The sequence below is a fragment of the Anthonomus grandis genome, chromosome 6 (assembly GCF_022605725.1).
Source record: "Anthonomus grandis grandis chromosome 6, icAntGran1.3, whole genome shotgun sequence".
In the NCBI taxonomy this organism is placed as follows: Eukaryota; Metazoa; Arthropoda; class Insecta; order Coleoptera; family Curculionidae; genus Anthonomus; species Anthonomus grandis.
In genome coordinates this window covers 25,912,173-25,927,717 of record NC_065551.1, presented here as the reverse complement: position 1 = coordinate 25,927,717, position 15,545 = coordinate 25,912,173, and the positions used below count along the sequence as shown (strand labels likewise).

At 27.7% G+C, this 15,545-nt stretch overlaps 1 protein-coding gene across 1 annotated transcript in view; it reads right to left on the bottom strand.

Moving 5' to 3' along the window:
* LOC126737025 (Ig-like and fibronectin type-III domain-containing protein 1) overlaps positions 1-15,545 on the bottom strand; it is a 149,917-nt gene that overhangs the window by 15,972 nt on the left and 118,400 nt on the right. Inside the window, exons 3-4 of the mRNA XM_050441707.1 lie at positions 8,380-8,586; positions 4,909-5,061 (exon numbers count right to left, since the gene is read on the bottom strand). Coding sequence (XP_050297664.1) covers positions 4,909-5,061; positions 8,380-8,586 — 360 coding nt within the window. The remainder of the gene's footprint in view (positions 1-4,908; positions 5,062-8,379; positions 8,587-15,545) is intronic.

Genomic DNA, 15,545 nt, shown 5'->3' with positions numbered 1-15,545 from the left:
TTCATGTTTTGAACGTCTCTAGGATATAATATCATTTATTTGTAAAGAATAGGGATGGCAAGGGATGGAGGGTTGGTATACAAGTATGTTTGGCAGTCTTATGAAAGTTCGTTAACCTTTAAGGATTTTGATTTCTCTCTCGACCTGGAGTGCTTATTCATTAAATTATCTTTTTCTCGTCGGCTCGATATACAGGTCTCCAAGGGGAGATTTACGTCATTGTGCTTATTGTTTTGATTATATCTCTTGCATGTTCACAATTTCATATTAATTTAATTCCTAGCGATTCCAATGTAAATTATTTTTCAGATAATGTTTTGATGGATTGATTTTCTGCAAATGGTTTAGACAGGTAATAAACGAATCTATTTGTATAGCAGCAAATACATAAATTTAAATAGATGTAATTTCTTTTAACAAGTCCACAAATGCCATACATTCGTCTGCTCGAAATGCTGATTTAATTTCAGATGACAATGCAATACTTTGTGACATCAGGATAAAGGTTGAAAATAAATAAATAATAATATAGGTCTTACCGCTACTTTTATCCTGTTTTTTTGACAAAATCATATCTTTACCCAGCAATATTCAGGGCATATGTATCAAATAATTTGTTCATTATGTTATCATATGTTACCATCATATATTTGTAAGAAGGTGAAGGTTTTTAGAGATGTTTATCATTATCAAACTCGAAACTGTAACAATTTCATACTAATCGATAGGTATAGGCTTACAAGATTTTAATAGATTACCAACAAGCATACGAGACTGCGATTCTGTACATAATTTTAAAAGGCTGGTTAGGACACATATATTGTCCTAGGATTTTTGTTACCTTTGCCTAATTGTTTTTTTATTTTCATTTTGTTTATTTTTTTACAGTATGTTGTTTAGGATCACTATTTTAGTTTAACTCTTATTTTAAGTTTAATTTTAGTATGTGGCTTGAATTACTATAGTAAATATATGTGCAGATAAATATTGTAGTGAAGTGAGAACAATGATGAGGTGTTTGTGGGTAGCAGAAGAGCTGTGTTTGCTATCCATGGAACAACCGGGATACTGAAAAAGTATTCATCGATTAACCGGGATTTGACATAGTCTCTCCAAAAAAACCAGGACACCCTGTATTCGATCTATTTCACCAGCCCATAGGTAATTAACCTCATGATCGAGATTCACCTATTGGCGTAACATTTTATGGTTATTTGCGAGCACTGCAAATTTTGATTACATCAATTGTTTTGTTTAGATCCACATGTTAGTAGTAACCTCAAGTGCATATGTATATTATATTTTTTACACAATAAGCGTATAAGGATTAATTTATAAGGGTATAATTATAATTAATTAATTAATAATATTATTGTAAAGTTAGTAAGAGCGCTTTAGGTTTATGTATGTGGTAATTTTAAAAAAATTTTTGAACCAGTTTTTGGTGGCGGGGTGCTTAGGTCGCCGACATGGCAATGTTTAGACGGACCGGAATATTGCGGTATTCCTTGGATTAACCGGGATGCTGCTGTTCCTGGTAAAACCGGGGCGTTGCAAGTGTCGGGATCGGGATACCCAGCATTTGATATTTATTGCTTATTTATATATGTACTCTTGCTGACTAAATATGTTGTTGAATTAGCTTTATGAACATTATTATTGATATATATATCTTTATTTTTATTAATTTTTTGGGAAATTTGTTATTTTTGTATGTAGCTATTTATGCTAAATAATAATAATAATAATAATTATTATTATTATTATTATTATTATTATTTCCTTGGGATAGCTGCCTGAAAACAGTTATATTTTCTATTAATAAATATAATCCCAAACTTTTTAGTTTTTATTTCAAAATTCAAAAATAGTTATATATAACTCAAATTTAATACGATTAATAGTGACAGTATTTCAATGAATATGCTCCATCATTGCATTTAACACCTTTCTCCTCACTGGACTAATATTATAAACTGCTGTTTTGAAAAGGGCTATTTTGGTAATGTTTTATAGACTTCTTGTATAAAACCTTTACCTAAAATCAGTAGTCCAAAAGAATACTGCAATCTTGGACCAATATGAATCATTCCAGTAACTTCGAAAAAAATTAAAATAGTTTATTCAACAACAAATTTATAATTTTTTCTTCTGAAAGTAGTATACATCATCCGTCTTATTAAAACTGGCTTCAGAAATCATGGAGGCATTGGATAAAAGTGATTTTGTGGGACTCATATTACTTAAATTCGATTTTCTTTCAGCAGATTTGATAATAATTCAATAAACTACTTTAAGTATTATATTTCTGAAAAAAATCAGCTGGTGGTCTTAGAAAATTAAGCATATTCAAGTACCATCAATATAATATCTGGTGTACTACAAGGATCCGTCTTTTATCTACAAGGATCCGGCCGTATCCTTTTTTTAATGTATATAGCAGACCTGTATAGGATTGTCCGGATTCAGAGCATTGCTTATGAGACGCAAATTTAATAAGCTAAAACTGGTGATGTATTGGGGAATATAATATATTGTAGTGGAATAAATGAAAATTTTTCAAGCGTTTTAATAGTACAGTAAATCTGTCGAAAAAAAGGCTGTTTTGACAAGTACGACAGTTTTGACAGTTTTTGAAAAGTACCTACACACTTTTTTTTTGCGGAAATTATTAAAAGAGCATTCAGAAAGCTTAAAAGGACAAAAAATATCGAAGACATCATTTTCTACAACTCTTCTCATTGAGTTCACTTGCTACGATAAAAATTACAAAAAATAGATGGCCCCAAAGTACCCAAAACAGCGTTTTTTCGCCGTTTGGTATAGAAAAAAAATTGTTTTCCAACCTTGTTTATATTATTATTACATTATGCACTTATGTACTTCTATGTATTATTATTGCAGAAGGGTTTTTATAAACGATATTGATCTTTTTTTTTGTGATTTTTTTTTACGAATATCGCAGTTCATCTCTTCATCACCGACTAAGTTAATTTAATTTTATTAGGTTTTCAAACTTTGTTTACATTATTATTATATTGTGCACTCATGTACTACTATGTATTATTATCGCAGAAGGGTGATTTAAACGTCAATGTATTTAATGAATAAATAAGGAAATAAACAATTGCACCTATTGTAAATGTGTGAAATAATAAACAACATTTTTTTTTCCTTATTTCAACCTTATTAAAGTGAGCTAGCATAATAATTTCTAAAGTAAGAATTACAAACAACTTGAATTATTAAACATGAATTAATAAGTAATGACAGTTAATTTTACTGTAATTATAGCCACATAATAGTGGAAGGCGCAACAAGCTGACAAAACAAGGATTAATGTAAGTACAAAATATTTTAAACGAAGATTATCATGAAAGAAGCAACTTTCATCGAATTCTTTTACAGTTTACTAACATGGAATATTCTAACAAGATAATTTATAAAAATTTGTTTATTATAAATGTTATACGACTACGCATGATTTTTTTTTATATCTCTTTTGGCCAATGAAGTTAATATTCATATACTATTTTCTTAAATATTCATATAATATTTTTCATTTTCTTATTATTGTTCAATATTATTATTTATAATTTTGCAATTGAAAATTTTTTTTTTATTGTAAATATGGAAGAACATTTTTAAATATTTTGAGTATGAAAAAACTTGATTTTATCATACAAAGCAAAATGGTCGTAATTGTACACGCTATATATTTTTTCTCCTTACAAATTTTTCCAAACTTTTTTCCTTACCATTCCCGAGATAAATGAAATCCAAAAAACTTTTGAGTTTTTCAAAAACCCGGTACGCGTCGAGGTCACAAATTTTAAGTGAGGCTTTTTGTACGCTCTTTTAACGATTTCCGCAGAAAAAAGTGTGTAGGTAATTTTTCGTCACAAATTTGACCGGTTTACTGTATTATAACATTCTCATATCAATTATAGAGCAATAATTTCATGTTTTAATGTAATGTAATAAATACATGTTATTGGCGTAATTGAAAATTCCTATTTTGCCATCAAATCATTGAACGCTAATAAAAGTATTTTTAGCGTTAGAGTAAAAAAAAAATTATGAGAGTTTCAAAAGCTTTAAAATCAGTGCTGTAGATTTATTTTTAACTTAAAAAATTATGATAGTCTCAGAAAAAATGTGAATTCTTAAATGATTGAAAATCTTCTTTTATGTTTTTGTGTACCGATTGCTTGGTACCTCCATCCATTCAGTTTTCGAAGAGATGTGCACGTTATGGATCTGAGGTGTATAAATAATATCTCCTTATTTTCATTCGATTTTATTTCACAGATATTTTCTTTTAAATGCTGTTCCAGTAAATAATAAACATTGCTAGATAAAATTTAAATCGTACTTTCTCACGTTACAATAAGTCTCTTAGTAATTTAAAGGGAAAATGTAAGTATATTTTGTTTTGTTCGTCATTGTTTGCTTTCCAATTCAAAATAAAACGCATAGTTCTTATATTATCTATTTGTTTTCACATTGCTTGTTTTATAAACATCTGTTGTGTTCTTGTTAATATAGGTTTAGATAATCAACCCTAGGTTAAACTTTCTCTATATACATTAATATAAAATATACACATTAATTTTTAATTTATTTTAATACAAGGTCAAGAAAAGTATTGAATGAATACAGCGTTAAAAAAACTAGATTCTCAATCATATTTTAATTACTATTATATGCTTTTCCTAATTAAGCAAAATGGAATTTTAATATTAAAATATCACTCTTACATTCAATTAATTTTTTTTTAAATAATGTATAAATATATATAAAATATTCATGTTTTTAAGATAATAATTTGTTTATAATATATTTTTAATTTTACTTTTATATGTAATGATTCTAATTTTGTGCTGTCCTGTTTACTTTTCAACTTACCACTTAATTTATGAAAGCTTCTAACAATAGGGTTACTGTTTACTTCGCAAACGTAAATTCCAGAATCACTTGGTCGCGAGTTTTTTATTACTAGTACCCATACGTCCCCACCAGATGGCACATCTGTAGTTCCATAGTCATCTTCCATTGAACCTGGAAATCATATTAGGAAAAATTAAAGCAATATTGATTCCAGAAAATTTTTCGGAAATAAATTTAGAAACTCTTGGTATTGTCTAGACGGGGATTTAATAACTTAAAACACTTGTTATTTTTGCCAAATAGCCACAAATATTTAGTTTCAGTAGTAAGTTCCAACAATAAAGACCAAGTTTAATTTTGTAGTAAACCCACAAATAAATGAAAGAACTTTTAACAAAGGGCAGTATAAAATGCTATATTCTATTTGCTTGCTCTTTTTAGAAAGAAACTTGGTTAATTTAATACGTATTTGAGTTAAAGTAAGTGACTCATAAGTAAAATGCTAAACTTTTGTGTACAACTTAATAATTCACAATGATCATTCAAGTTGCTTAATAATATCCCTAAACGCTAAAAAATGGCACAAATAGCTTCCGGTTCATTAAAGTTAATGAATATAGATCTGCAATATAAATTCTTTGGATATTGGAACTCGACTGTGAAAGATTAAGCGCCGCCATATTGGGAAAAGTTTTCAAATAATGCCGGCCTAGGGGGACACGACACTTATTATGCCGACGATGCGCTGTTTCGTTGAAATTTTCATTAAAAGGCGTTTAGAAGTTGAAACGACAGGGACTGATGATATTTGCTTAATAAATATAGATTCAATTAAATCATATATATCATAGCTTTTAATGGTCTAGAAAATTATATTTTTTTTGCCTTTTTTAAAGACAATAACAGATAGTACATATCTTGGGTAGAACTACATATTTTCAGACATGATTTTTTTCTACAAAAGGATTGACAAGTAGACGTAGGAGCAATTGAATATATTTTTACAGACTCCAAGCTATCAGTTCTAAGATATTTGGAGGTTTTGGATATACATTGGATATACATACAGCACTTATCGACTGACGAAGATATATCATTAAAGATTCGCTTTCCTTATGGATTTGTACATAGTTTTCTTTTGTATATTTCCCATTAACTGCATCTTTTTAAAGCCTTTTAACAAATCCAGCTAGTCAAATTTCAAGTCAACTGAGATTTAAATTTTATTTAATATTTTAATTCTCTGTTTCAAAGGGGTTATTGGTTATTAACAAAAGGTGAAAGCCACTAATTATAGCATTCTCAATGAGTAATTTTTGTTCCAGATGAATGATCAAAGAGTCCAGGTCTCCACCTGGATTTGTCGATCTTCAAAAGAAAACTCGATAATAATTACAGTTGGTTATATTGGAGTGCAAATAATAAGTGATCTTCTGGCTTTTGGTTTTATTTTGTTATAATTTTTTCCACACCACTAGCCGTAGGCCCTACCAGATTTAGTTATACTTTTATGAATATTGATACATTAGGGGTTGATCCAGATATTCATTTCTATGATTATCTTGAATTCGAATTATTAAAAGAGTAAGACCATTATTGGCTTGATAGAAATAATTCTAAGGAAATTTATTAGATAACTATTTCAGCAGACATCTTGGCAGACCTTTTTTTTATCTATTTACTAAAAATATTCTAAAACATGTTGTTTTTTTGCCTACTCATTACTTTTCATTTAATATAAGTATTGGAAACTCGTTATCACGATCGATTTGTACAATATATAAAAACCAGCTTTTGTAATTACGCAGAGTTGCAGACATTTATTTTCTATAAAAAAGGGTATCAAAGTTTAATTCAATATTTACACATGAATCGAAGAAAAATCAACATTCAACATTATTTATTTATCGTATGGTTTTACATAGTAAACAGTAACATGTATAAATACATGACAAACATTGCATAAAATATAGATATAAATTGTGGTAATTATGACGAATAAATATATGAACCTAAAGTCAATCTATATTAAACCTATTAGCTATATTAGCCAATATTATAAATACATCGAGGCAGGGTTTCAATAAAATGTCAAAATAGCAATGCAATTTGTCAATCTCACAGTGTATGCTAACATCGTCTTCGTCTAAAGCCTGCAGAACCTATTCTATGCGAGTAGGTAATCAACCTGATAAATAATATGGCAGAAAACAGATGTTTACAAACCTTTAGAAAAGAAAAAGCAAGCCGTTAAACGATTTCCTACCGCAGGTCTCCGTGCTGTTATTTTTTCCTTTATAATTCGGATATGCTAGTTACGAATGCAGAAATAATACAGTTCGCCAACGACTTGGCTCTGGCATACCAAGCAAAAAACCTGGATAAATGTGAGGAGGCTGTAACCGTTGATTTAGCCACGATGAACAATTCTTTCTGATACTGGAGATATTAACCGAAATCCATTATACATTAAATATATTATTTGATGGATAGCCGACATACCTTGGCATCACTTTAGATAAAACTCACTTACAGAATATTGCCAATAAAGTTAACATAAATGCGGACATTACCATGAAACTGGCAGGTACGGGATGTAAAGCAATTGGCGTTAGTATATTCTACTGCAAAGTATGGTACCTTGGTCTGAAAAGGCAGTGTTCATGCTTACAAAATAAAACACAAAGTTAAACCAGCATACAAAAATTATTAGCGAAACGGTAAAATCAACACCACTATCTTAGCTGTCTATCCTGACTAATATGGCACCTCCTTCAACGAGACCAGAGGCGGCTACCACGTAGGACTTTCATAACTGCCAATGAGTCAGATACTTACTCCTCAATAACCAGCTACAAAACATACTCCCAGCCAGGCTTAAATTGAGAAAAGCTCCATTGCTAAACCAGGAAGTAGTCCTTAGTACTCCGATGTGCTTACCGACCTAACCACGTTCGATTAGAAAACTCTTCCTGTCTCCGCAAACTATGGACCGCTTTTAACATTCAAGATTTTTAAATCTGTTTAAAGAATGTTCTCTTATAGAGAATTGAACTAAAAAATCTTACCTTCTATAACCCTTTTAAGGGCAATCTTAAACCTTTTATGTAGATTATTTTCTTTTCACTTACATAACAAATACGCCCTTATATAATGGTAAGCTTCTAAATAAACGTAACACATAATTTAAAATCCTATTTCAGCCTGTTGCATAAGTACATTTACGTAAATTGCGAAATCACAAAGGCCTTTCTGACCTAATAAATTTCCGTCCTCGTGAAAGTAAGTTATTGTGATGTTATTGGGAAATCGCCTCCCTTATTTGCTCGCTCTAACTGTCCATGAAATAGCTTCCTTGTTCTTCGGTATTGACGCATTTTGTAGATAAATCAAATAAATAGGGCTATTTAAAGGGCTAGTGGCTACTTTGTTTTTATTGGTAAGTATAGTAAAAATAAATCTGCTTTAAATTGGGTTTCTTTTGTTTACCTGAATCATGAAGCACGCTAAATCGATTATCAGCTGTCACTCTGTTTTCGCCCGCAGTAAGTACCCGCATACTATGCCTTTCTCTATCTTCTTTTTTCCACATTACTGTATTGGATCCGATGTCTCTTACCACACAAGTGATCAAAGCGTCATCTCCGTCGTATACGTGTACTGGATTGGTAAGGCTATCTCTCATCGAGGGTAATCCTGTAAAAAATTAATATTCGAGATATTAAATTGCATTTAAAATAATATAACTTATTTATGTTTAGGTCGTTAAAATTTAAGCACAAACGATGTTTCAATAAATAGTACAATACGAACTTAGAGGGATTTAATAAGACCTATGTTACACTTATTTGCCTTGTATCAGGTTAACCGTGTTCTAAAATATATATACAGTTTTCCTTGTTAAAACTAGAATAATGAATTTTCCTATAGGGTTTTGTCTTACACAAACAGGAAATTGACTCAATTTTGGTCGATCAGCTCGTTATTTTGATTAGACGGTACGAAAATCACAGTTTGTTCCGGATTATTTGTTATACTGTTGATATTCAGTATATTTATCCAGAAATGTAGTAGATAAGAAGGTAAATATTTAATTTTTTAGGAAATCTATCTATATGTTTTTTCTTTATAAAATTTGCCATATTTCAAATTAGATTGTAAAATTATCTGAGTCAACTCAAATTGATGCACATGTTCCGAATTTCTGCGACATCCTTAGTATTACAAAAAAAGCAACGAAAGATGAATCATTTTAATTCAAATTATCAATACAATAATATAAAATAAGAAAATCGTTTTAATAGCCTTTTAAATTATGCAAAATGTACTCAAAATCTACCATTTGCTTTAGTTACTAAATACTCATTGTATAATTCGAATCACAAAACTTGTTACTTAAGTTACAAAAATCCAATAAATATTTATTCTATTATTTTAAGGAATTATTAAGTAATATTAATTATTACACATAATGAATATCCAATGTTAAGGAAAACAGTAATAAAATATATTTTTTACGTAATGAAAATCTAGAAAATTTAACACACATAGTGTGTACTTTTATACATATAGTATAATGTAATGAGGATCTTTATATTTAATGGATCAGTTATATTTAATAGTCAATAAAGAGCTAGAAATTTATAACTTAAAATAACTAGTTAGTCATATTTTACAACTCCTTGCAGTGGAATGTTGCTATTTTAAATTCCCTATAAAACATTCTTATTTCGACAAGGACTATTACCCTTTAGCAAATCCAACTTTAATTAGGAGAAGAATAATAGCTGAGTTAATTACTTAGCTCATCCTTGGGTATAAAACTTATGTACAGTTAAATTAAATTACTTTATTACATTAAATACTTAGTCAAATTTATAACTTCAAATATCTCCTTTTATCTGAGAAACTGTCGCCGCATAGATGTATTACACACTTAAATATATTGATGTTACTTTTCTTCAAATGTCTCTTGGATCATTGAACGCAGAAAAAAAAAACCATTAATAAAAACAAAAAGACACGGTTTTCAATTTTCCGGAAATGTTTTATAATAAAGTTGTTTAGGAGCATTTGGAAGCGAGGAAACGCTTCGATCCATTTGTCTTCCTGAAACAGAAAACATAGAGGCCTATTAAGCGTTATGATTAATGATTTCATGAAACTGTATGTTTGTTATTAGTTTAAGCTTTCTATATGATATTTTATTATATTCTTTTAGTAAGTTAATGCTTATAAAGTGTAACATAAAAAGCTACTATAGTTGTTTAAAACCATAATTACGAACAAATAATGTATTAGTTGTATACATTATTTATAGAATATTTCCTGTAGTAATAAATTAATAATATCAAGTTGTTTAGAAAGGAATATGCATACACTGGAATAAACGGTATAAAAGATGCTTAATTAGATAATTCGTTAGATAATTTATTATATATTACATATTTTTTATATATGAATTAAATAAAATAAAAAAAAAATTAGGCGCAGCAGAACCTAATCATACTTTTAGTTAAAAAATTTTTTTCACTATTTTTTTTGTTCCTTTATATTTTTACATTTTGTTCAAAGAATTAAGTTTAATTTATTGTTTCATCAATATTTTAAGACATCTTAATTTTCAATTTTCGTAATTCTCGTATTAATTTATAGCTTCTTTTTATTTTTTTAATCTATATACTTCACTATTTTTAACGCCTTAGCACATTTTTGTGAATAAGATAATAGCGAACATTATTAATGAATTTTAATATTAATATAAAATTTTATATTAAAATTTGTTTAAGTTTTATTTTTTCTTATTTAAATAAATGCTTACACAAAAATAAAAAATAAGCCAAATATACAGACGTTGAAGTATTCTTGGTAATTAATTAATAACAAGATCATAAAATATTTAAAACATATTATTTATATAAAAATACTGAATATAAAAATATGCTTGCTTAATAGAGTTAATGTAACAGTTTATTTAACCGGTATTGAGTTAAAATCATATTAATTGGTTTATGTAGTAGCTTAAAAATAAGTCTGTCTAAGAAACAAAAAAAAAAAATTTAAAAATGCTTTAGTTATTATTAAACAACGAATTGATTCATATAAATTATATTTTTTTTAGAATTGTAATCCGTTTTTCATAACTTCTTTCATTAGAATAGTCTTTGAAAGTTTTAAATAATTAATTTTATTTTCAAATGGAATCATAGAAAATAAATATATAATATTATTAAGAAATAATAAAATTAATTTAGTTTTTTTTCTTATATTTTTTAGCTAAAATTGTATATTACCTTAATTTTATATAAAATAAAAGTGGGTTACTATCAAGCAAAAATAAATACTTTAGCTTGTTAGTCTCATACAGGTAAGAAACATTTACTTGAAACTTTTGACTCAACGCCGGGTTTTCAGTTATAAATGTAAGTTTTTGATAATAACAATTAAATATGCACCAGATATGCGATTAAAAAAAACTATTTTAAGTGCTAAAGGTCGAGGAGTTTCTATATTAAATCAGCTTGTTCTTCCTAATTTCTAAAAAGACTTAACATACAGATTAATAAGTTCATAATTAAAAATTTACGTGGTGAGACTAGATTAGACTAGACTTGATTAAAAATAATAATACTTAAAAATATCCTATTAATTGATATTATTGATCTAATTTCTTAATTTTTTTTAATAAGAAAGAATAATTAATAATAATAAATTTTTTATAACATTCAAAAGATAAAAGGGGAGACACTTAAGAGTTCCACTGTATATGAAGCTCTAATTTTTTTTTAATTAATTCTCCTATAATAACTAATTATGCGATAAATATTTAAAAAAAAAAGGAAATTGTAATAACATGAGACAGTTTACGTAAAATATTAATTTTGGAGATTAATGGTATAGGTTCCCTTTTCCTTTGTGGTTACTATTATAAGTCAACTGCCCAAATTTTACTAATTTCATTAACAGAGGAATAAATAGAGAAGGCTAGAAACATTTATTATATTTAGAAATCTTTTATACAATTATTTACTTCTGCACCTTTAATACTTTCATACTATGATTAACATAATCCAAAAAGTAAGCCTTTGGGCTGTCAAAATAATGAAAAATAGCTTATTGTTAATTAGTTATGATTATGTTTACATTTTAGTTAATTTAAGATGAATCTGTTGATAGACATAGTCATGTAGATAAGACAGGACTGCCTTTTCTGAAGTCTTGCACTTAAATAAACTTATCATTATGGTTTAGAATACAAAATAAAAAATTAAAATTCCATATTAAGAATAAAATTACTAGTATGATCTAACATTATAAAATTAACATAAAGCTTTCCCCTTCTCACCTTAAACCTTCTTGTTATTTCATCTAAATGATTTAATTAAGCCACAATTACACTAAATTTACATACCAACGTTCGCATTGTGGTCCTACCGCTGTCGAATCTTCATGTGTATGGGGCAAATTATGATTTAATCAAGTTACCACCGAGACGCAAGTAAATAGGCACTGTAAGCACCTTACTTTGTAATGAACTATGTAAATATCTGTTAGAATTACCGTGGGTAAGGGGGTCTGTAAATTGCTAGATTTCGGGACTATGGGGCTATGGAATGTCCTATGTAATTTAAGTTGCTGGGTTAACACTGTAATTGGTTCCTAAGTAAGTGCAATCCGATGCAATTAGAGGGGAAGTTTAATTTTGAATAAGAAATATTTGCTTGTTTGATGATTAAGTTGAAATTTCAATAAAATATTTATACATATTTTTTTTTGCAGATTATAAATTATAATAACATAAATACAAATAATGTTAATTGTAGATTATTTAAAATATCTATTTATATTTTTTCTACTTTTTAGTCTTAATGTACTTAAAATTAAATTAAGGATAGAGCGTGGCTTCAATATCCATGTAATACAAATTTAGTTGTATATTTTTCTGTTAAGCTAGAAAACAAAAAATTATTTGTTAACTAAATCGTGAATATCCAATTAAGTTATGCATTTATTTTTTAAATTTAGGGAATATTTCTTATTAATATAAGAACAATGTTTTTAGGAAATATTTTTTCTTCGATAAATAAAAATTCACAATATTTCTGATTTGTGTTAAAATCATTTACAATAAATTACCTTGGCTAATACCATAAAAGCACCTACGGCATAAATTTCCTGCATAATAAAAAAATACTTTCATAAGAGCATAATTTTAAAATGCACTCTATTTTTACTGGTTCTAAATGCTCACTGCCTAATAAATTTATTAGGCTGGAAATGAAACACCTGCATGGATTTTAATGAATCCGTTAGTTTGCCATATTCGCCGAGCACATCTTTGTTAAGAAATAAATGTAATTATTTCCACTTTTTGAAAATTCAATAAATCTATTATTTTATAAAAAAAGATAAGGATTTCCTTTTACTTTTTTCAAAAGTTTCTATTTTAAAAACTATAAAAATTATCATCTTTAAGATTTTAGTTTATACCAGAATAGGAAGTCAAACTAAGAACCGTACTGTATTTTAAATAAATAAGATAAAAAAGTTGATTTATTTGGTTACTTGGATAGGATAAAGTACCTAAATTAATCTAATAAAAATCTAAGATAATTTACTAATCTGAACTAATCTAAGATAGGGCGTGATTTCAACATCCATTAAGTAACTACCATTAATACAAATATAACATTAATATTGTATATTGTTATAAAAATGTAAAAACGTTAATTGTTCTCAGTTTTGTACTGATTTTTTTCGTATTTTGAAGTTGATTAGCTGAGTTTATTTAGGGTTCAACCTATATTTAGTTATTATTTTCATCTAAAATTAGTAATATCACGATTGATTTTAATTTAAGTGACTGGGTACCAAGATAATATTTCATTTAAGGCTATTCAAATAATACCCAAAAGGCTTAGATGCTAGTTCAATTAGCAAATCTATTTATTCTAATTTCGAGAATACTATTATTCTAATACTGTATAAATCAATAGAGCATTTAGTATTATGTACTTTGTATATCAATGTAACCATTTACAGATTTTGGCAGTTAAGACTTAGTCTCCCTAAGGTGCTTACTATTTCTATTCTGCTGCACTGGTATTATATTAACGTAAAAGAAAATGGTTTTTGCGTATTGTTTAGAAAAGTTTGATGGACATTCAAAAATGATGTTAAAAATTCTAATATATGTCGATTTTAAAAAGTTAAAAAATGTTTTTTTAACTTTTTTTCTTTGTACTTTTAATTAAAATATTTTTTTACAACTTTTCAAAAATCTTCTTCTAGTGTTCATGAAAAAATGGACAAATCATTATAATTGCTTGACTTTTCAAGATAAATAATCAATTTACATTGAGTCGAGATAAACTGTTGTTAAGCCAACGGAATATAACACTGCAATAAATGAAATAGAATACAAAGTATTATTGATTAGCTTATATAAATTTTTTTTAAGACTTTTGATACTATATTTATTTTTCTGTCTCTGAGAAGATAATAATATATAGAGATTTATTTTGTAGCAAGATTTTACCAAGACTAGTTTTCATTCCTAATAGGCTTTAAAGGAATGAGTCGACCTTTACTTGAATTTTTGACGAAATTTAAAGGCTTAGGAGTAAGAGGACTATTTTTTTTACTTTCTACCAGAGATAGAAGTATTTTTGTATCTCAGTGATAATTCATCCAGTTTATATTAAGAGCAAGAAACTTATACCCATGTTTCTGAAGTTATTTGCCCAAGTTCTAGCAAGAAACTAAATGTTAGGAAATTATATATTACGCTTACCCATTCTTGCTCATTTCTGGAAAGATTTCTCTAAAAAAACCTAGTTGGTAAATGTAGTAAAACTCTGTAGTTCGGAATTTTGTATTTTTAGCATATAAAATTTTCTTTCGTGACTCCTGAAATGAAAAATAGATCTGTAGTTCTAAAATAATTTATAACTTCAAATCACTAGTTTTTAAAGAGATTTTTCTAGGATCTAAGATAAAATCAAAATTACAAAGCTCTTAGGTATATTCAGGCAAGAACCCATTTATACGCCTGGGAACTTTAGATAATCTTAGAGAATATTCCGATACCCTTAGAGATGCTTCCAATTTTGTTTAAAAACCAACATAAAATAAAGTTTTTTCAAATCATTATATCATTAGATGTAATTTAAACCCCTTTTGGTCCTTGTATCAATTATTTAATTTAAACATAAAATTTTTTCATAAAAACATATAATGAATACTAAAAAAATATTTTGTAACAAATTAGTAGCAGTAAAGCATAACATCATAAGTATAAAATGTGATTCTGGTAAAAGCCCTAATTAAAAATTTTAAAGTTGAAGTCTGTTGCGCCCGAAAGGAAACTACTGGCCAGGAAAGCTCGTAGCCCACAACAAAAGCATTTTATTTATTCGCTATGGACATTACTCGAATACAAAGCTGCTTTTAGAAATCTTTTTAGCTTAGACCTCTTTGTTTAAATTGAATGGCTTTCGTTTAGTGCATACTTAAAATGTAATCTTTTACTACTAGACACATTAAGTTGAAGTAACGAAAAATAAAATAATTATATTTTTTACGCACCAAAGAAATAAATTAAATTACAATTCGGGCCATTTTAGTTTTGTTTCCCCCATTACGCAATTATCCCT